The sequence below is a fragment of the Cydia strobilella genome, chromosome 12, assembly GCF_947568885.1.
Source record: "Cydia strobilella chromosome 12, ilCydStro3.1, whole genome shotgun sequence".
In the NCBI taxonomy this organism is placed as follows: domain Eukaryota; kingdom Metazoa; phylum Arthropoda; class Insecta; order Lepidoptera; family Tortricidae; genus Cydia; species Cydia strobilella.
The window spans coordinates 5,921,294-5,945,024 of NC_086052.1; the positions used below are offsets into that span (position 1 = coordinate 5,921,294).

At 38.9% G+C, this 23,731-nt stretch overlaps 1 protein-coding gene across 1 annotated transcript in view; it reads right to left on the reverse strand.

Annotated features, from left to right (window-relative positions):
- LOC134745994 (metabotropic glutamate receptor 2-like) overlaps positions 1 to 23,731 on the reverse strand; it is a 254,614-nt gene that overhangs the window by 6,152 nt on the left and 224,731 nt on the right. Inside the window, exons 8-14 of the mRNA XM_063680159.1 lie at positions 16,056 to 16,159; positions 14,922 to 15,182; positions 10,514 to 10,647; positions 7,986 to 8,152; positions 6,416 to 6,574; positions 1,991 to 2,153; positions 433 to 646 (exon numbers count right to left, since the gene is read on the reverse strand). Coding sequence (XP_063536229.1) covers positions 433 to 646; positions 1,991 to 2,153; positions 6,416 to 6,574; positions 7,986 to 8,152; positions 10,514 to 10,647; positions 14,922 to 15,182; positions 16,056 to 16,159 — 1,202 coding nt within the window. The remainder of the gene's footprint in view (positions 1 to 432; positions 647 to 1,990; positions 2,154 to 6,415; positions 6,575 to 7,985; positions 8,153 to 10,513; positions 10,648 to 14,921; positions 15,183 to 16,055; positions 16,160 to 23,731) is intronic.

The following is a 23,731-nucleotide window of genomic DNA, read 5'->3' on the forward strand; positions in this document are numbered from 1 at the left end:
TCACGGCCTCTGGATCAAGTCTCACCCAAGGGAGTAATTTTACCACTTTAAAATTTATTGTTAGCTTAATAGCATCGTTCGCAGACGTTTCTGTTTGTTAAAAATTAATTTAGAATTAATGGTTACAGAGGAAACAGTTTTCTGTGAAATCTGGCCAAAATGTGTTCTGGTCTCCTGGCCAATATTTTCTTAAACTACTTATAGTCAGTTTTGTGCTATGGTTGGAAAATATTTGAAGTGGTTTTTCAATACATTTGAAACGGCCTTCCGTTCTAATGTAATAAAAAAATTGCACCATGAAAAGAGCATATGTGTGCGTTATATAGTATTTGTGTGTGTGAATGTGTGCGTACGTATTTGTATGCAGGGGTGCTAAGCTAACATTGTTGCTGACTGTACGCTTTGATAATAAGAGATAATAAGAATTCTTACCTATATGCTTGCTCTCATTAAAAGCTTCAGGTATCTTGCGCGTGAGCACAGCGTACACCGTGCAGACGAGGATGAGCACGATGGGGTAGAAGAACGCGATCATATACGACGCGTCCACGTACGAGTCGCATACCAGCATGTTATCTTCTCGGGTCGGGTAGTGGAACATGGCCCGGGCCGGGGCCACTATCATCCATACCACTACTATTAGCACCTGGAAAATGGTATAAATTAAAGCCCTATAATTGTTAGAATATCTGTATAGCCCTTAAGTAAAATATTAATGTTATCTGTATTGTCTATGACAAACGACATAACAAGAAGATCCTTTTCCTCTTTTGCTCTGACCGCTGCCGAGCACACACATATCCTACATGATGTGACTTTATTTAATTATGTGAATACGTAATAAAGCGCGACGTGAGTACTTGCAATACATTTATTATTTAAATGCCCATAAAGCTCCCTCCACACTGGTACGCGAATCGCGGCGCGAATCCGCGAACGCGCGTGTGGAGTCTAGTTCGCTAATCAGCGAAATCGACTCCACACTCGCGTTCGCGGCTTCGTGCCGTGTAGTCTGGACTCTGGAGCGGGCTTAACACTCGATCCCACCAACCAGATGTTGTTTTCCTATGATTCTATGATATGGCCAAGTGACAATCCGTCACAATAATAACATCTATAGTGCACTTGCTAGCCTTAACTTAAAAGTATGGTCCCATTCGGCAAAAATAATGAAACTTGGCACTCATGTACTAAAATGTATGCTATGTGAATGCCAAAGGTAAGCTACATGCGTATCAATTCAAAAAACAATAGACTTCTTCCTACTCTTTTTTAGGGTTCCGTATCTCAAAAGGAAAAAACGGAACCATTATAGGATCACTCGTGCGTCTGTATGTCTGTCTGTATGTCCGTCTGTCATAGCCTATTTTCTCTGAAACTACTGATAAAGATAAAGATAAAAGATATTTATTCGTGACGATCACAACACAAGTACGAACATGTACCGACAACAACAGCAGGAAAAGAAGAAATCATCAAGTGTGCATCACGAAATTGTACTGGACCAATTAAGTTGAAATTTGGTACACCTATGTAAGTTTATGACTCTAAGACGGAAATTTAACGTAAACTAATGAATTCTAAATATAGGGGCCACTTTTGGGGGGTAAATGAGAAAATTGAAAAATAAAGTTTTTCTAACTATATCGTATTAAATAAAAGAGATCAAATTGATATTTTTTATAACTTAAGAATAAACCGTTTAGAAGTTATTCAAGAATCCCCCCTCCTGAATTACAGGGTCTAAAATTTTGAAAAAAATACTCAAAATAGTTCGCTACCTACAGATGCCAGGAAGACCTATTAGAAATGTGCAGTCAAGCGTGAGCCGGACTTAGTTACTATAGTTTTTGATCCGACCCATACGGGTTTTTAAAAAACCGTTTCACTCACCTTTCACATAAAAAAATACATAGTTAAAAATTGTGTGTGACAACCCACAACCGTGTGATGTGGCGCAAAAATACTAGGAGGGCTGATCCGATCATACCTGTATAGACACCAAGCCCGCACATATCGCGAGCTGCGAGCTGGGCGATATGAGGATAGGCCGCTTGGCCGAGTGCTTGCTGGCGTTGAAGATGCGGGAGATGCGGTTCGTCTTCGTCAGCAGAGCAGCGTATACTACAGTGAAGCAGAAACCGGTACCGAACCTGGGAATAAAAAATGAAAAAAATGAAAAATGAAAAAATGATTTATTTATTGTATCAAAAATGCAGCTTATTACATAGTAGAATTACATTTTTAGGAGTAGGTATTATATTGTTAGACAGCCTAGCAATAGTGTCCTGAGCCCTAAACTAGGTAAACCTGTCTTATGGGGATCAGGGAATAAACCACCGGTAGTTCTAGCAATGCAGCAAAGGTTGGTTGTAAACACAAGTTAAAAATAAATACTGATGGTCAGATCGCTTACTTATATACGTATACAGTTTTTATAGTTTAGCAAGGATGATAGAAATATGACATTGCACTTAGTCCATTATCAACTATGAATTAGAAGAACAACAAAACAAAACGACATGACAAAAAAACAAGAATTACTATGGTGAATTTCGGTGTACCGCAGGGTAGCATTTTAGATCTCATTATTTTTCTTGTGCACAAAGATAGTCTATGGTAGCTATAGGTATTCTATAGGAATATTATATGGTGTATGGTAATAATTATCACTCTTCATCGATATTTAAAATCCATACGATGGGGAGAGGCCTAGAGATATCGAAAATCGTGATGCTTACCTACTGTACCAACAGTTGTTATTGCTAGGTATTTATAAAAGTAGGTACGTAGATAGTGTCGCAATAAAGAACCTACCTACAATAAAACTAACTTAAGTTAACTTTCCCTATTCTGTCACTTCGTTTAGCCGCATTTAAAAGGGTAGTTCATATATTATCATTATTTCTTTTATATAAAATATATTGCTTACTTGACAGCGGTGAATTTATAGCCGAAGGCCTAAAATATGTTATATGCGGTTGACAGGTATTATAACTTTTTTCTATTACGAAGATGTATAGCCATAATTATGGGGAGATACAGAATGTATTCATCAATATGCCAGGGACAGGAATTAAACGTCTAATAAACTCGATCATTTTGGCATCTGAATATGAAAAAGCGGTACCTACTGTAAACTCAGGTTACTTTGGTCCACAACATAGGTACAACTATTATAAGTCGAATTTATACTGTCGTGAGTCCTACACTAACACTAAGCTAATGGAGACCTAGGCTGTACGAAACATGTCGCGCGACGTGCGAGTGTTTAAAATAAGTGTAAAATATAAACCTATTAACGCGCAATAGTTGTTAAAAAAGTTTAAAAAAAAATGTTGAGATTGTGATATATCTGAGTTTGAAATAAATGTAGGTAACAGGTATAATTAAAATACGCTTAATAATCAATAATCAACGTTAAAATTTTGACGATAATTTGTAGTTTGTAGTATAGACACTTCAGATTACGGTACGTAAATTGTACAGGTTTTCATCTACAAAATAGGCAATTGGAAAAAAACATAAAACTTGACATGCATTTACGTGGAACTGATAAGAAAATAAATTGTCCACTGGCAGTTTAATTGCGATTTTATCAATTTTTATTGTTAAAAAACTGCTACAACAGACAATTTTTTTTGTTTTTGAAGGCCTGCTTGTCATTTAAAATATGTTTTCTAAAACACGTGCGATATCAGCGCTTTTTAGTCATTTACATATAATAAATTTATGCGGTTGTGTCTAATAACCACCACCAATATTCATTTATTTATATACGAAGGCTAATTGATAAGAATACGAAAACAAATTCAGAGTTTTTAAATATTTTTTATTACTCTATGTAATGTTTGCCGAGTTTAATGCACTAAGTTACATCTGAGTTCTAAGGCTATTACACCATTTTTGAAGATGTTTTCCTCCAAGCCTTCAAAATACATGGCCAAACCTTCCACCTCAGCCTGGACCTCGGCGTCAAGATTTAAGCAGATGGTGATAGTATAGCCACTTCCTATAAAGAACACAAGTTTATATTATGAAGCGCCATACAATATACATGCCCTACATCGCGCTTATTACGGAGTTTCATAAGTCGGTTGTAATAAATACAAGCAATACAACTCCTTAAACCGAGGCTCAAGCGACCCAACTCCTCTAGCTCTCTCCTCCTAAGGCACAATAAACTTCGGGAGAGAATACTCTATATTGCCCTCTCTCTATTTTTCTACAGTGTAAATCTATTTATCACTATCAAGTAACCCTGTATATGGTAATCCCTGTTTTCCATTTGTAATGATTGTGATGTCACATTATTTATGTATTTAAGCATTTCAAGCACAGAGTCGGGGCATATTACCTATTCGCATTCTAATGCATACGTGTTAATGCCTTCATATGTATGTATTAATAGTAGCGGGAATTGCATTAAGAACTAGTGAGTGGGTAATCTTGATTATCAGCCTCAATAAGAGTTTGGAAACTAAAGCTAATAAAGTAACGGTAGTGCCGTTCATCATGAGACATTTAAGAGAATATTTGGAGTATTTTTTATATTTCACTGATACCTGCAAAGTGTCTACCGCTTTGCGCGTTAAAACTTGAATGTCTAGCTTATTCATGTCTTATGTTTTTGATATGTTTAATGAAAGATATTATTAACAAATTAAGACTAACACGTTTCTCCAATCATGCGGAGTATGGCACCTCTCTCCATGGCACCATTTCTTTTAAACAGTTTATGCTAAAAACCTGTCAAAAAAGGTTCTCTACTTCACACTTAAACTGTCTTTTTATCCTAGGGGAACTTTATTTTAAAGTGGCTTTGTATCACAGTAAAGCCCATGTTTATTACAACTTTACTACACCAGGGTGCCTAGCCAAGGTGACAATCGTTTGCGCTACGATAACAAAACGCTTTGACTCTCTATCATTCTTCCATAAATATTAGTGCGACAGTGACAGTTGTGTTTCGATCGCTATGGAGCGTAAACGATTAGCATGTTGGCTACGCACCCAGAAATTAAGTAAATAACCAATTCATAATTCGATTTAAACTTGTAGATGGCAAGGGAAAGTTTAAAGTGGTTTCAGTCCCGTCCGGCGGACTTAGTATCTTTACTGCGGCGTGTTGGTTTGGTTCAATGAGATTGGGGATGGCGAATTGGGGAGTTATATCGTTATCTTTTTGAATTTATCTAACGATTAACTAACTAGTTCGGTAATTGAGGTTAGGAGTTGTTTGTTTCATAGATACCTACATTTTTACATATATATAGATACATTTTTGCTAAGGGGTAAAATCTGTACCTGGACTGGTAGGGTGCGTCTTATAACATTTGATATAATCTAATTTTAATATCATTCACAACATAACACACGTTAGGAATACCAACAAAAAATATATGGTAGAAATTATCTAACATACTTCGTATTTATATCAAGTTTGTATTGGCTAATTAATTTTTATAACATAGTAATTATTACAAATTAAGATATTTGAAATATCTTAGCTATATAATCATAACAGAATAATTACGTTACAGAAATACCTTCCAAACTATACATTTGATCATATATGTAATAAAATGTCAGTCAATGTCAGTTGTTCTATATTAAAGCAGGTTTCCGTTAGGTACGACGACGAGCGAAGCGAGGAGGAGTGTTAGGTTGAACTGCGTACAAACAGCGAAATTGTTTAACGGTTAACTAACTTAAGAGATAACACACATCCATAACAGACATCCATACAGTTACTTTCGCATTTATAATATTAGTAGAGACAGGTCCCATAGACAAGCATTTGGCTAAAAAAATTACTTCAATATTATTTGGATGTTTTCTAAGTTTCCATATTTAAGCTAGATATTAATTTCGTTTACGTAGTACCACTGTAGGTATATATCTTGTAAGTTTCCATTAAATATATCTTAAAACTTTGGTTCCAGCGAAAAGTGGTTTTAAGTACGAAAGGCGGAGGGTTACGGTCAGACCTTGGACTTTCCCGCTTACTTTTCTCGGGACAAAAGTAACGCTGCGTCTTACCTCGCGAACGCGAAGCGGCGCGGCGCATCGCGGCGCGGCGGGCCCACGGCGTTCGCGTTCGCAACGAGATCGCCCACGTAGGACACTTCTATAGGTATCAAAGGATTGATTCACCCCGCGCCGCATCGCGTTCGCGTGTTGTTCGCCTACGTAATACGCTGCGTAAGGGTTCGCGAGCAGGCGTCGTAGCACGGTACGCTTATCACCATCACGCCTGTCACGTTCTACCAAGTATGTGAGTGCGAGTGACGGACTTAGTGATAGGGGAACCATGCTGCACGGGCAGGACTCATCCCTCAGGCAGTCGTTTGAAAACCCCTATTAGTAGAAAGAGATACATAAGGTAAAATATCAATATCATTAACTAGTTTACCTTTGAATGGAGCACAGGATGTCCGTGGGACGGAAGACCAGCGCAAAGGTGACGAGGTAGCACATCAGGATGCCGGCGAGCAGGACGTACGACAGTTCCCTCCCGCTCGCGCGGACGACAGGCGTCGAACTATGTCGCGCCCACACACCACACACGAAACTGAAAGTCAACGTTCAATTATGATTCTTTTACTCGCTCACAGCAAATGCAAGTAAGCGAGATGCCGCACGAGTTATGAAAAATTGAGATCAATCCGTAAAGATTGAATGCCGTTCCTGAGGACCTAGCCAAGACAAAAATCGTACATCGACAAACGCCAAACGAATAGGAAAATTTATCTGGAATACCGATGCTACTGAAAGTTATCAGTCAATATTTAAGTTTTGATTGGCGTTTTCTATCATCGATTGTCATCTTCGCTAGGCCCCCTGAGATGAATTGTTTGGTAGTAGGATGACTCACGTTAGACCGGGCTGGGGTCGGGCCGGAGTTTCCGGCGCCTCGTTTTTTATGCAAAGCACCACGTGATCACCGATCAGCCGTCATAGAAAATGACATGTCTGACGCCTCGGCCCGGTCTAACGTGAGCCATCCTTTAATCACCCACAAACCAATACCAAAATGCAGCCTGAATTCTGAAAGAGATACGAATCAACATTGCCGTAAACTTACCCCGCAAATGGTCGCAGATATGCCTCTGGTATATATGTAGGCATGCAGGTGGATAACAGCTTGTGACAACATATTTCGCAGGTTTATGAGTTAAGGATGACTCACGTTAGACCGGGCCGTGTCCGGGCCGGAGCTTCCGGCGCTTCGTTTTCTATGGAAAGCATCACGTGATCACCTGTCATTTCATAGAAAAGTAAGCGCCGGAAGCTCCGGCCGGACACGGCCCGGTCTAACGTGAATCATCCTTTATACGTACGCTAACTAAGATACCAACTGAAGAAAACGACATAGCTCCGATGGCCCAGACGGAGCCAGGTTGCACATATTATGCCACAGGTATCGCAGGCAGTGAGTTCTATTAAGAGGCAACAGGAGAGTTAGCGAGACGGATATATTTACCTAAAATATTTAAATCTCAGCTCCCGTATCCTCTTAATAGGGTCGGATAGGACGACCCGAGTATAGTATACGTACGCTATACACCAAGATGCCAACAAAAGGAAACGACATAGCTCCGGTGGCCCAGGCAGAGTCGGGGTCGGGCCAGGACCGCAGATATGCCTCGGGTATAAGCATGCAGTGGGTCCTAGATAGCGAGACCATATTACAGTTTATTATACGTACGCTGTGACCAAGACGCCGACAGAAGAGAACGACATAGCCCCAATAGCCCAGGCAGAATCGGGTCGCAGATATGCCTCGGGTATTGGCATGCAGTGGGTCCGAGGTAGCGAGGTCCTATTACAGTTTATTATACGTACGCTGTGACCAAGGTGCCAACAGAAGAGAACGACATAGCCCCAATAGCCCAGGCAGAATCGGGTCGTAGATATGCCTCGGGTATTGGCATGCAGTGGGTCTGAGGTAGCGAGGTCCTATTACAGTTTATTATACGTACGCTGTGACCAAGATGCCAACAGAAGAGAACGACATAGCACCAATAGCCCAGGCAGAATCGGGTCGCAGATATGCCTCGGGTATTGGCATGCAATGCGTCCTAGTAGGGTCGGGTAGGGTGCCTCGACTGCATACGACGCACGCCGTCTCGACCTCTGGTGAACGTATCTGATAGAAAAATAGAATAGGTTAGGTATGTGTGAATTTGTAAATACTTAATCCTGTGAGCGCTAAAAACCTTCTGCTTTGTTACTTAAGAAACAGCGAAACTTAAGAGACTTCGCGCCTGACACTGACATGTATAAATTTACCAGCTGTTGCCCGCGATTTTGTACGCGTGGATTTGTAGGTTGGTGGTTATAATATATTCTACATGAGCATAGAACATTATGCAGCAAAAGATAGCAGTAGGGACGGTTAATCATTTGTTAATAAGTAGTTACACAACGCATGAGATTTGACTGTCACAACCTACGAAGTAAACTAGTAAACCCCGATGCAAACTCTCAACCCATTTTTACATCATTAGGGAATAAATTGTTTTGCATTATTGTGTCTTTTTACGACATTTCAAGTTCACAAAAAATTTCGTTCACGATGCAAACTTTCAACCTTTTTTCACCAACTTAGGGGATGAATTTTCAACAACGCTGAAATTACTTTTCTTGTATTTTCATAAAATACTTTTTTGCAAAGTTTCAAAACCCTATGCTTAAAATAAAACTTGAACCCCATACAAACTTTCATTTGCTTTTTAACCCCCTTAGGGGTTGACGAATTTCTCAAAATATCTTCTTATCTCTTATACACTTTATAAATGTAACCTGGTGTGCAAATTTCAACTTTCTATTGTTCGTAATTTCGGCTCTACGTTGATAAATCAGTCAGTCAGGAATCAGGATACACGCATTTATATATTTTATATATATAGATAGATAACGCTTATTAGTGTTATGGATACGCTATCGAAGTTAGCTTCATGCTTTGAATTGTATTAACTTAACTAGAATTAACCTTTTATATGCCTTGTCCCGTATACGTCCCAGACAATTTGTATTGTAATTTACAATTTTAAGGTTATTAATTCAGTAGCAAATTTTTGACAAGGGCATATAATACCTACGAAAGAGTTAATTTATCCATTATGTTGTATGCGTGTCATTTTGAATATGACACATGGCGATCCAAGATTAAAGTTTTTGAAACAAAGATAAAACACAAATATGAAAATGTAATCTCGAACAACATAATCGATAAAATATATAACGGCATGTAGCCGTGGACATCTATAGTATACACCTATAGTGTACACCGTGGTATTTTTAAGTTTTAAAAAGAACTTAGAGACAACTTGTTAAATGAACTTGCCTCCACAGGGAGTAGTGCCGTGGTGGTCGTTAAGGCTTCATTTACCGTGAACTATGAGTAAGGCGGAATTATTCTACGTACGTTTAAAAAGTCGCTGGGGGACCATTGAATAACTTGCTGTTAACTTAGATGAGCGGAAGTTTATAATACAAGGAGGAAAAAGTAGTGCTGATTAAAATGCAATGTAAAATGGAATGTATATAAGTGTTTGCATCAGTTCTTATCTTATCGAGCGGTTCAAGTCACGACTATCCACCTCTTGCTATTTATTCTAGGCAAAAAAATAGAACTAAAGGTGCTACGTCCAATGACCTGTGAATTAACAGCTAGCTCCATACCTAGGGCGGTGACCAAGGCCTAGGTACCCACTGAAAACAGTAGGCACCCTACGCAGCGTAGGCTACGCTGCGTAAAGCGTGGCATTTCACTGACGTTCTATTTAAATGTATAGCTATCTGCCCATTATTTGTAGCTAGCTAGAATTTATTTATTAAGAATTGTTCGATCATATTCTGTGGAATTAAAGGCTTTTATTTTATTTATTATCTGCCCAATCTTCCCATCAAATGTGGCGCACAGCGCACACACGTTATCAGACAAGGTCTAAAGAACTCTAGGTACAATGGAATGTGTACCTCGTACTGCGTGCAGTTGAAGCAGTGCCAACAGCAGCTCTGCCCCTCGACGTACTGCTTGGCCTGTCCTAGCTCACACAGCGCTGCACACGGACTCCGGGGGCCAGCGGGAGTCTAACTTGAATATTTACCTCGTACTGCGTGCAGTTGAAGCAGTGCCAGCAGCAGCTCTGCTCCTCGACGTACTGCTTGGCCTGTCCTAGCTCACACAGCGCTGCACACGGACTCCGGGGGCCGGCGGGAGTCTAACTTGAATATTTACCTCGTACTGTGTGCAGTTGAAGCAGTGCCAGCAGCAGCTCTCTCCCTCGACGTACTGCTTGGCCTGCCCCAGCTCGCACTCGGCGCTGCACACGGACTCCGGGGGCCGGCGGGAGTTTAACTTGAATATTTACCTCGTACTGCGTGCAGTTGAAGCAGTGCCAGCAGCAGCTCTGCCCCTCGACGTACTGCTTGGCCTATCCTAGCTCACACAGCGCTGCACACGGACTCCGGGGGCCGGCGGGAGTCTAACTTGAATATTTACCTCGTACTGTGTGCAGTTGAAGCAGTGCCAGCAGCAGCTCTCTCCCTCGACGTACTGCTTGGCCTGCCCCAGCTCGCACTCTGCGCTGCATACGGATTCCGGGGGCCGACGGTAGTCCAACTTGAATTGTATCTCTGTTGGAACATAAAGAAAGTTTATTTAAAATCATTATTATGATTTTAAAATCATTTATTTTATTAAGGTCAATACGGATAAATGTGGCTGCGGGGTAAGTGTGGCTGGCCCACACGTTGGGGCCGGTTTACACATTGATTAATAAAGATAAGATAAGATAAAAAATGTTTTTATTGCACAGAACGAATACAATTGTAGTACATAGTAAGTACATATCACAAGTTACTGAAAAGAGTTGGTGCATAACTGACTTGACAGTTCCAGGAGTCCCAGCACTAGGCTAGACCTGTATCGCGGGAGACCAGATGTACATTTTTATGTCATGCGAGTTAACTAGAATGATATTTTTACAATTGAGGAAATAAATTAGATTCAGGTTTATATACCTGGATTAAGATAAATGCAATTTTGGTATTACAACTATAAAGGTAGGTATTAAGGTATGTGTATCTGTTATTAGTTATTACATTATTGCTATTAAATTTGTTTCTAGGTTCAACTTTAGTTTCAATTATATTCCTATGATATTTAGTCTAATTTAGTTAGTTTTATATCTATTACAGTTATGTGTTAAACAATTTTATAAAGTTACAGTAATTTAGTCTAATTTAGTTAGTTTTATATCTATTACAGTTTTGTGTTACACAATTTATTACGAGTTTATACATTTTATATTTGCTACTTGCGCTTAGTGGAAAATGTATGAACTTTCACTAAACACTAATCAATGTATAAACAGGCCCCTGTATGAAGGCCAACCATACTTATCCCGTAGTCACACTTAGCCGTATTGACATTACTATATCTACTGATGAAAAATAAGAGTTGAAAAGACATAACAACGCTGAACGCCCACTGACTATCAAGCTATAGTGACTATTAGTAGCTTCAACCCTGTGTTACGATAGTACTTTATCAGTCTTACACGTTCGAAAGAAATCCAGAACATACAGGAAACCAGTCTAATAAAATAGAAAGTGTAAAAACAAGGTACTGCGGCTTTTACTCCGCAAGATGGTGCCTGAACCACTTCGATTCTATGAAGTGGAACGTACTATCCATTTGCACAGCGCAAGTAATAGCAGAATAAAATTAAAAAGAGTAGTCTTAGGACAAAAAATAAATTGTCGAAAAAATTATAGGTACAAGCTTTTTCGCCAAACCAGCTTATAAATACTCTTTATTCTTCAAAAACTGATGAGGAAGTTGCATTTTTATCCACAAGTGGCAAAGTAATTTGAAGCATATTTTGAGTTGTTTCCTAATGTTGGCTGGTGAAGTTGACTTTTAAGTGACGATTTTGATAAATATTTAATAGCTTTCACTTGGATTAGATTTACTCATTTGGATATTTAGTATTTTCCTCGCGTGGTGATGAAAAGTTTTGAGTTTCACTCGGTAGCAAAGTTTGCTTAACCCTCGTGCCTTTAAACCCTCGCAACGCTCAAGATACAAGAGCAGAACTATTTTAAATTAGTAAGGGCGAGTCATTTACGTCTAAGATTTTGGTACCGGGAATTATGCCTAAGTATTAGGAGTTAGATTACTGTTTTCAGTCCGTATACTGTGGTAATTATGTACTATCTGGTTCTCCTTTATCGAATAGGGCGTGTTCTCACTTTTCTACAGATTCTGTTAACGTTTGCGCACCCGACCTACATTTCTGCAGAGCATGGATAAATCTAGATTTTCTAGAGTGTGTGCAAACAGGAGTAGGACGGCAATTTAATTTGTAGAACAAATATTAAGAGGATAGAGGAAAGCTTTTGAATTACCTTCAGTGGCATCGTATATTACCTATCTGTAGAAGAAAATAGAACAGAATTAATTGGTTTAATTGTTCGCAAAAGTTATAGGAGTCTACCTACATAAAGTAGCATTTCAAGAAAGACGCATTTCTTATTCATTTATCTTAGTAATATATGCAGATAGCCAAAGACACGTAATTTCTATATAATTGAGGCCTTTATTATTTTAAACGTCAAACTTCTATGAAATTATGACGTATACATATGATACGTATACATACGTATGATACGTATACGTATGATTATATGAACTTAAAATTACCATGTTTAAGCAAATAAATAATTATCTTATCTTATAAATAACATTTGCACTGCGTGTGCTATCAAAATCGTTGCAGACTTATCTTGGTCTAACTATACTAGCCTTATCAATGATTTTAACTATAAAACTCCCGTGACACAAACATATTAAATTATTTTAAAACGGGTCACTCACGTAATCAATGATTGAGAGATTAAAATGATAAAAGTAGCATAACAAATTTGGACGGAACAAAATAATAGAGTTAGACCAAGCTAAGTTAGCATCGATTTTGATAGCCCAGGCGCTGCAAGTGTTATTTAAACTTCGTAATCTTATAGAAGTTTGACGTTTAGAATAACACTGGCACCGTCTGGGCTATCAAAATCACTGCCAACTTAGCTTGGTCTAACTCTATGTATATTTTAAAACATTTATTCTATAACATTAAATTGCCCAAATTAAAAAAAAAACCGGCCAAGTGCGAGTCGGACTCGCGCACGAAGGGTTCCGCCATTACGCAAAAAATTGTGAAAAGTCCAACTGTCTATCACGGTTTATGAGATTTAACTCATAAACCATAAGGCTGTAGCCTGGTGACAGACAGACGGACGGATTGGGATGACATTGGGGCATAGTTGCTCTCTGACGGATTTCGCGGATATGAGGTGGCGTCTCCGAAATATCTTTATCGCACATTTTACACGAAACTTTTGCTAGAGTTACTTTTAAAACAACAAAACAATTTATTTTTTTACTTACAAACTAATTAAAAGATAAACTGCACGTCAAATGGCGGCAAAGAAAACTTTTTTCGATTCAATGTACGCCCTCGCCGTAAATATGTAATTTTGCTCCCTTGTGACACAATCTACTATTTCACGCGTGTCACGCATCCGTAGTTTGTTTTTTAAATTCAGAGACAAACTAGAGTGGGGGTCGATTGCCATGTCGTTCAATACCAACAAACAAGCGAGATTTGTCAAAATTGTATGCAATTGACATTTCATTTCGAATAAAACTTCATCTCGACTGATATTAGAATAGAGGTCAAATGAAATTTCTATGTTTTTCAGAGATATTCGAAATTTGAATGAAATAATATTATCGAAATCGATGTTATTATTTAGCAATAATAACATTTTCACAGATAAAAAAATTGCTGTAACGAAACAGTTTATCTTGTTGGCCATTATTTACGGATTTTAAAGGCATCATAGAGGGTTTATGATATGTGTGTAGATAAACATATCAAAAACTAAAACGCTAGTGCAATCGACAAAGTACCTACTTTAAGCAGTACTGTGTAAATTTGCAGTTTGAAGTACTCTTCATTCCTCTTCTAATTTTCTTCTGACCAGCTCCAAACTTAGCTAGCTTTACGGTTAGTTAAGGTTTATAAAAAATTCTGACATTCGCTAAATCCCCCGCAATCCTGACAAATGTCCAAAAAAGTAGAATCCTGACGTATGGCGACCCTTAACTTTAGGTACAGTGCCAAAAATAATGTCCGACATGTTTTAACAGTCCAATTGGCTTTAATAACATGCAAGAAATACACGCGTATTTTACCATTTTCCCATTCCGAATAACAAAATGTGACTTTTGTTTTAACAGCGTTCAAAAGCGATAGCAATTTTTCTTCTTAACGATGCAACGTTGTTAATGAGAGGGGGATACTTTTTAATTGTTTGGCGTTTCTAAAAGCACATGATTTTGAACCGTAATGCTTTCCGTTTAGATGTGCTTTTTGCTCTCAATATGTCACCGTTGTCCACGGGTATGTATATCCAGTATTTTATGGGCAGCCCAGTATGAGTGGTACTCATTGAGTACGTAAGAGTTTTAACAAGCATAGATAGGTAAATATCGTTAAAAAGCATTTTCTATGCTCCCCAGGTCCAGCTGTAGCTCGCCGTCCAGTTATTTCCCAAATTGAGCCAGCGACAGTTGCCCCTGGAGACCTGCTTAGAGTGTAGTATGTTGTAGCTCCAGCTCTTACCGGCCAGGTCCAACTGTAGCTCCCTGTCCAGGTACTCTCCGACCTTGAGCCAGCGATAGTTACCCCTGGGGACCAGCTTGAAGTGTAGAATGTTGTAGCTCCAGCTCCTACCGTCCAGGTCCAACTGTAGCTCCCCGTCCAGGTATTCTCCGACCTTGAGCAAGCGGTAGTTGCCCCTGGGGACCTGCTTGAAGTGTAGAATGTTGTAGCTCCAGCTCTTACCGTCCAGGTCCAACTGTAGCTCCCCGTCCAGGTACTCTCCGACCTTGAGCCAGCGGTAGTTGCCCCTGGGGACCTGCTTGAAGTGTAGAATGTTGTAGCTCCAACTCTTACCGTCCAGGTCCAACTGTAGCTCCCCGTCCAGGTACTCTCCGACCTTGAGCCAGCGGTAGTTGCCCCTGGAGACCTGCTTGAAGTGTAGAATGTTGTAGCGCGCCGGGCCGTCCCCGTTGCCGTCGAAGCGGAATTCGTCGCCGCTTAGACCTGCACAAAAGTCTGAATTTAAGTCCCCGGCAAGCTCGGTTCTCCATGAAAAATGCGCGTTTTACCAAGATAAGACCTAGCTAGATCGATTTATCGCTCTTGAAAACCCCCATATAGCAAATTTCATCGAAATCGTTTCCGAGATCCCCGAAATATATAAATATATAGGGTGCTTTGGGATAAGATTGAACGGATTTTTCATGAGGGGTAAGACAAAAAATCGTTGGTATGCCGAAGCATTACGGGCGACTTCATCTTACCCCGCACGAAAAACCTGTGAAATCTTATCCTAACGCACCCTATACAAGAATTGCTCGTTTAAAGGTAAGTATAACACTTGAGTGCAAGTGGTATTAAAATCGTTGCAGACTTATCTTGGTCTGACTAGCATCTGGCGTTTGTTGATATACGATTCTCATCTATAGATAGGCCCCGATTTGGATACAGGTTTGTTCGTATTCATAGTTTCATAAAAATCTCTGCCGTGGGAAGTCCTTTTGTTTAAGTATATGTTAGAACTTCTTATAAAAATTGAATGCAAACTTAACTATTAATTAAAAAGAAAGCTCATTTTCGCTTTTGTTGAGTCGGCTTTTCTCGAGCGGGTTTTATTTTTATCTGGATTATCCACAACCAATAAATCGATCTTCCAAGTGCCAAGACCAATGGAGAACTTATAAATTAGACAAATCCACATCATGTTCACGGCTCATTTCAGATTACTTCGTAATTCCATTTGGTCAAATCTTGAACATTATGAAGTTTGTCAGGAAACACTCATAGTGGTTCATCTTGTACACTTGTGGAAAGAATTTCAAAAACGCAGCCTACTTAATATTAATTTTTTAATACTAAAACGCCTTTAATACTTGCCAGTAAACTCTACTTTTCTCAGGAAGCGCAAGAGTTCCGAACCGCTGGCAGGCCTCATGGCCTCGCATAGGCCTGGTCTGCCGCAAACTTCGGCGTGCATGTCTCTGGAACAAGCAAAATGGAACTTTAGTCGGGCAATAAAATGAAGTCATGTGGTGTGATTGAATTGGTATTAGGGCTATGCAGCCAAAGTGAAAATAAACGTAACCCTTCATTGAACTGCTATTACTCCGTATAGAACCGGCACAGAGAATCAGTATTTGTGCCATTTTCAACCAAAAGGGTACTTATTCTCGCTTGTCAGTAAGCCGCTATTTCCATATAGCTTCAATTAGAAATCAACCTTATCGACAAGCGACAATGTGGTACCTTTTGGTTGAAAACGTTACATTTTGCGCCATGAGTTGTTGTCGGCCGACATCAAAATATGGAGTTGAAGCGTGAATCTCGCGACCTAAACGCGTAAGCGCCATGAATTTCGCGGTGCTTGCGAAGTTTTGGTCGTGTGGTACAGGTTGCGATTGGAACAGTTTCATTGATTGGTATGGCTGAGAAGCCATCATAATGGAGATATGATGATGATGATGCTCTCCTGACCGATTTCGGCCACAGCGACTGTGTGTTCTGGAGTAGGCAATTTTAATTCGCGTTCTTAGAGTGTAGCTGATCCACTCTCTCTCTGGTGCGGTGCGGCCTTAGGTGGCTCGTGGCTCACGTACCCTATCTTCTTGCTAAATACGCAAGCGCATTTTGGGCACGTCAGCGCACCACCTACATAGTTGAGGTTGGCGGCTGAGCCTTAAGCTCATCAGGCCGCGTAGCCAACACGCCAATCGCTAACGCTCCGTAGCGATCGAAACGCTACTGTCACTGACGCACTAATATGGAAGAGCGATAGAGAGACACAAAGCGTTTCGTTGTCGAAACGATAGCGATTGTCACCTTGGCTAGGCCGGCTGGTTTTCGTTTCATTTTTTGGCTTCTCTATAGTAATAATACCTCAATGTAACCGTTATAGATTTTTATACCTACACATTCGCTCGTACTTGTCCGTACCTAAATATATAATATATAAGCACGAGCCAAACGCACGGAGGAATGATAAGAAAATGACATTAGATATCATTTTGAGGTCAAAATTGTACGTTCATTTTCAACATTATGAGAAATCCGGAAGTGGGTCACAAAGTTCCAAGATTTAATTACACACAAACAGGGACTAAGACATCCGGGACAAGTCAATAAAAAATGTAATAAGTAGAGAAGTAGACATGATGTTGGCGACTGGCCGGCATGCGACCTCTTTTGTGTTTCTATGTCACATCGTTACACTTCTTTTTAGGGTTCCGTACCCAAAGGGTAAAATCGGGACCCTATTACTAAGACTCCCCAGTCCGTCTATCCGTCTGTCTGTCTGTCCGTCTGTCTGTCTGTCTGTCCGTCTGTCTGTCACCAGGCTGTACCTCATCAACCGTGATAGCTAGACAGTTGAATATTACATGATTGACAAGGCCTTAATGAGTTTTTGTAAATAATAACCGATACACATAGAAATATCGTTTTTAGGGTTCCGTACCCAAAGGGTAAAAACGGGACCCTATTACTAAGACTCCGCTGTCCGTCTGTCCGTCCGTCTGTCCGTCTGTCCGTCTGTCTGTCTGTCACCAGGCTGTATCTCATGAACCGTGATAGCTAGACAGTTGAAATTTTCACAGATGATATATTTCTGTTGTGTGCGCTATAACAACAAATACTAAAAACAGAATAATATAAATATTTAAATGGGGCTCCCATAAAACAAACGTGATTTTTTTGCTGTTTTTTTCCGTAATGGTACGGAAACCTTCGTGCGCGAGTCCGACTCGCAATTGGCCGTTTTTTTACCCACGCATTTCATTAATTTAATTAATTCATGCTAAATAACATAGGTATACAAAATATACACGTCATATAATGAGACCCGGATGGGGCATAACAGGAAACTTATTATCTAAAACTTAAACACTAAATTGTCTTAATTACAATAAAAATAAATAACAATAAAAAATATATACAAAACTTATGCAGTCTAAACATCTTTGTCGTTGAAAAACTTCTACATGTGGTAGAACATTTGTCTACTAAGTTCTTTCTTAATTGTTTAAAAAATACTGTGTTGTTTTTTAGGGTTCCGTACCCAAAGGGTAAAAACGGGGCCCTATTACTAAGTCTCCGCTGTCCGTCTGTCCGTCTGTCTTTCACCAGGCTGAATCTCATGAACCGTGATAGCTAGACAGTTGAAATTTTCACAGATGATGTATTTCTGTTGCCGCTATAACAACAAATACTAAAAAGTACGGAACCCTCGGTGCGCGAGTCCGACTCGCACTTGGCCGGTTTTTTCTCCTTTGAAGGTGTCATTCAATTTAGGTATTATAAATTTTAATGGTCACGGCGTGTGGACTTGCGATGCACCAAGTGATGAACTTTTATTTATATATACTCGTAGTTTTATATAATTTTCCTGTGAGTAACCAAAGGCGAGTTAAAATCATATAAACCCTCAACGGGCCCTAAAATATTCGAATAATCAATTCAGACAAATTGGACAGGCATTCGAATATCCGCGAGATTATACCCGAAAGTTAACACATCCATAGCCAAGTGACAGAACGACCATCCCACACAATTGGCTAAGCCATTATAGAGTTAAACCCATTAGCAAATAGCAGTGAAATCCCATGAACAATAAAACGGATTTGCGCCCCTTCGTCCCTCAGGTCACAATAGTTTAAATTATAAAATGTAAATTGGAATCCCACTTACCCACGAGAATTATTACTCGCTAGGGTCTAATCTACAAGTCTACATCGCTATTAAAAAGGGCCCATGTTATTGAAACTCCTTAAAACTTTAGTCCTTTCGTATTGTAAGGATAAAAGGGTTTTTAGAAATTGAATTAGTAAATCATATAAATGAGGATATTTTAAAGCAATTAGATGTATAAACGGTGTTTGGTTTTGTAATAGGTACAGTCAAGGGCATAAATATATATACATTCCCAAAGTTTCAAAAATATGTGTACCTTAGACAATAAAGTCGTGTTCACACTGTTCACATATTTTTGAGCCATTTGTCTGGATCGATATTTTTGCCTTCGACTGTACTTGACCGTTTCAAGACCATTCGCCTCTACCGTAAGCGAACAACTCGCGAACGCGAAGCGAAGCGGCGTGACGCGGCGCGGCGGGCCTACGGCGTTCGCGTTGGCAACGAGATCGCCCACGTAGGACACTTCTATAAGTATCAAAGGATTGATTCACTCCGCGCCGCATCGCTTCGCTTAGCGTTTGCGTGTTGTTCGCCTTCGAGCTACGTAGTACGCTGCGTTAGCAAATTGTACCTATTTTGGACGAAGGGATATGGTAGAGTTATGCTTCAGCTAAGTAGAGTATGCAGGTTGTTTATAATGCAGGAAAATTGTATTATACAACATATTCTCTTTGTTTGTCTTCGGTCTTAATTTAGACATTTTTCAATATTTAATATAAAAGTAAAGTAAAAAGTACTTACATTTAAAAATAAAAAAATAAACAAAAAAATATGACAAGTTTCTGAGATATGTCCTAAGCTAGTTTTTTGGTGTATACTTCTGTAAGTTTGGCAGTTTTAATATATTGTAGGACAATTTTTTTTTAAAACGTTCGCAGTTTCAATAACTAAATAATGCGTTATTTCCGACAACTGCAGTACCTACGTAGTGGTGTAAGGCCTGAGTGGACGCTGGAAGCGGAGCGTTCGGCGGGGCGTGCAGCGTGGTGTCGAGCATCCAAGGGGTTCGAGCAGCGTGCACTAAGGCCGCTCGCATACGTTTGCATTTGTTTAACATGCACGCTGCACGCTCCGCTCCGCTGCACGCCCAACTCGAGCGTCCACTCAGGCCTTACACTTAGTGTAATTAATTTGCATGTAAAGTTGTCGTAAACAAGTCGTGCTTCCATGCAATCTTATATGCAGTAAAAGCGCATGAGAGTAAATTTATTGTAAGCTACGTCGTTGTAATTATAATAGAATGTTCCGCATAGTACAAGTTAGTTGTAAGTAATTGTAGTTGGAATTTGGTTGGAACTTGGCCAATTTGTGTCTTGGAAATTATAGAATTTGGGTATAGTTTCAGAAGATACTGCTGGACAGTTTAGTAGGTGTACTTATTCAATGTATATCCTAAGACCAAAGACAATTGCGGATTTATACATCGGACCCACAGAGTAAATACCTACAGTCAACAAAACTATTAGCTTAGCCCCTCTGGATACATTTTTATATGCAGGGGTGATAAGCAAATAGTTTTGCTGACTGTACCCATTTAAATAGGTATATCAAGGAAATTAGAAGTAATACCCATATCGTTTCGAAATACAGCATATAGGTATAATTAAGGTTAATATCAATCAGTAGTAATCAAGGGCCTATTTTAGATTTAAGCTAGTTATTAATTTCGTAAATCCGATATTTCTCAACATCCTGATATGGGATCAAATAAATACACTAACTTATTTTTACCGGTCGGTCGGACCGCATCCTAATACTTTTTGAAATCCGATTATTGTGGAAGATTAGAGTTTTATTTGATGCCAGACGCTTGTGTCATTTTAACGTATATTCACCAAATTGTTTAGGTACCATAGTTTGGCGGATTGGTGCGACCCGCCTTTAATAACATTATTATACTCATATCAACGTAAAGTGATCAAGTAACACAACGTAGGCTTCGTCCAAATTTCGTCCAATATTTCATAAATGTAATAATAAACAGGCGTCAAATAACTAAAAGAAAACCATACGTAATTCATTTGGCACAGATTCATTGTTATGTCAAAGATAACAATGGCAAAGCTGTGGAGAAATTATATAGTATCCTTACTGCACAAAGCACACATCAGCTGGCCAGCTTTCAAGTTTCTGACTGATATGAATTGTAAGCGCCAACGTTACATTTCACCGAGCTCTCTGCTCAGCCAGATATATCAGCCTCATCATTACAGATTTATTAAATTTAATACTAGCCATTGTCCGCGACTTCGTCTGTGTGGAATCAATCATCATTAATTTTAAAAGAAATCTGCTTTTAAATCCATCCTTTCTTTCACCCCCAAATTCGTCCACTCTATAAATTTCCACCCCTTTTTTTACACCCTTAAAGGATGATTTCGGGGATAAAAATTATTATATATCCTTCCCCACAGCTCAAACTATCCCCATACCAAGTTCATCTAAATCGGTTCAGCGGTTATTGATTCCATATACAAATTTCCACCCCCTTTTCACCCCCTTGAGGGGTGAGTTCTGGGATAAAAAGTATTATAATATTAGTATGGATTTCAGTGTCATGGCACACTGCGTCCGATTCGCACGTGTCGCTCCGAGGTGCGAGCGGGACGTCGCTATATATATATTTTTTTTAATAAATCCGTTTATATAAAAGACAACATAGGTCCACACATCACAATGAAATAAATCATAATTAAAATTAAATAAATTAAAACAGAACAGCAATTTATAAGGAATATTTGGACGTTGATGACATTTATAAAAATCAGTAAAATAAAAACTTAATGTTGTTAAAAAATAAAATTCATTGTAAAATCATTGACTTATAAAAATTAAAATATAAATAAGTTAAAAATAATAATTAAAAATGTCAGCAATTTAAAAACATACAATCATATCTAGAATAAAAAATATACATTTTCTATTCTAGATATGATTGTATTCTATTCTAGATATCTGCTATAATACGCGCATAGCGTAGTCTCTCTCAAACTTCGGAGCGACGTGCGAATCCATCCAGTGGCGCTTACTAAACGCCACTTACAGTAAGCTCAGAGATAACTAACCCCCTGCATACAAGTTTATATGATGGATTTTTTTGAGACGAGTTTTGAATATTGAAGCAAAGCCATCAATTATTACAATCAGCGATATACTAGTGGAATGCTCCTAAAACGCTTGAAATCCCCAAATATGAAATGCGGGGTCATTGCGTAAACATCACATGACAATGACAGTTGTTCTTTCAATCGAGTTAGTCCTGTTAGGCACCTTTAGTAAGTTGGTACCTACTTACATTTTCGTAAGGTATTAAAATTAAGTAGCCCTTAAAAAAATACTAAATAGTTAACTAGCCCTAATATTTTTTGATCTTCGTTTGTCAATAATTACAATATTATATCTCAAATTGCGTAAAGCGCTCGTCTTTTAAGTTGAATGGAAAGACCGATCTTCTCGGCGTCACACGCAAATGAAAGGGAGCATTATATAGGTACACGATCCTGCATTCACGAGAATCACGACGCTCCACTTTCTGAAAAAAGGGTTGCCACAACCGCATAGGTGTATTTTTAAATTGCTTGCCAACCGTCAAGTTTTCTGCACCAGTGTGACTTGGCCTTGTGATCCGTTACTAGTATCTATTGGCAAATATTTGAGTCTATATCTATAGGAAGTGCTCATGTTTAATGTCTATTAAGTGTTTAGACTCTATTCAACACGTGGCTTAAGACGTGCAGCAACAGTTTAAGATCTTAAACTTAAATAAACATATTTTTTCAAGGAGCGTTGTAATTATTCTTGCTATTAGGTATACCTAAGAGTCTACTAAGCTTTCTCAAGTAGTCACATTTAAAAAAGGTTCAAAAACAAGACTAAGTATAATTTAAACAACAGATGTTTTTAGGGTTCCATACCCAAAGGGTAAAAACGGGATCCTATTAATAAGACTCCGCCGTCCGTCTGTCTGTCCCCAGGCTGTGTCTCATGAACCGTGATAGCTAGACAGCTGAAATTTTTACAGATGATGTATTTCTGTTGCCGCTATAACAACAAATACTAAAAAGTACGGAACCCTCGGTGGGCGAGTCGGACTCGCACTTGTCCGGTTTTTTAAGTTTAGTCTCGTAAAACTTATCAATGCTTTTATTAATGTGCTTTTTATTTTATTAATATTGTTTTTATGAACCTACAGGTCTGTTTGTATCGCTTCTCAATTTTTGTATATTGTGTACAACAAATAAGTAACATGCATAAATTATGACTGATTGTGTCCTAAATAAAAAACCGGCCAAGTGCGAGTCGGACTTGCGTTCCAAGGGTTCCGTACATTACACTATTTAAACAATGTATTTTTTATGTGAAATGTCTTTAAAAAAACCCGTAGAGGTCGGATCAAAAACTAAGTAAAAATCCGACTCACGCTTGACTGCACATTTCTAATAGGTTTTCCGGTGATGTATAGGTAAATATCTATTTTGTGTATTTTTTTCAAAATTTTTGACCCAGTACTTTCGGAGATAAAGGGTGGGGGGGGAATGGTCATTTTTTGCCTATTTTCTTGAATAACTTCTAAACTATTTATCTTAAAATTATAAAAAAAATATACTTGAAATTCTCACAATGAGCTCTTTCATTTGATATAGTTTGACAAACTTTATTTTGTAATTTTCTCATTTACCCCCCAAAAGTGGCCCCCGTGTTGAAAATTAATTTGTTTACGTTACATGTCCATCTTTGGGTCACAAACTTACATATGTGTACCAAATTTCAACTTAATTCGTCCAGTAGTTTCGGCTGTAGTAGTAGGCTGTGACAGACGGACAGACAGACAGACGCACGAGTGATCCTATAAGGGTTCCGATTTT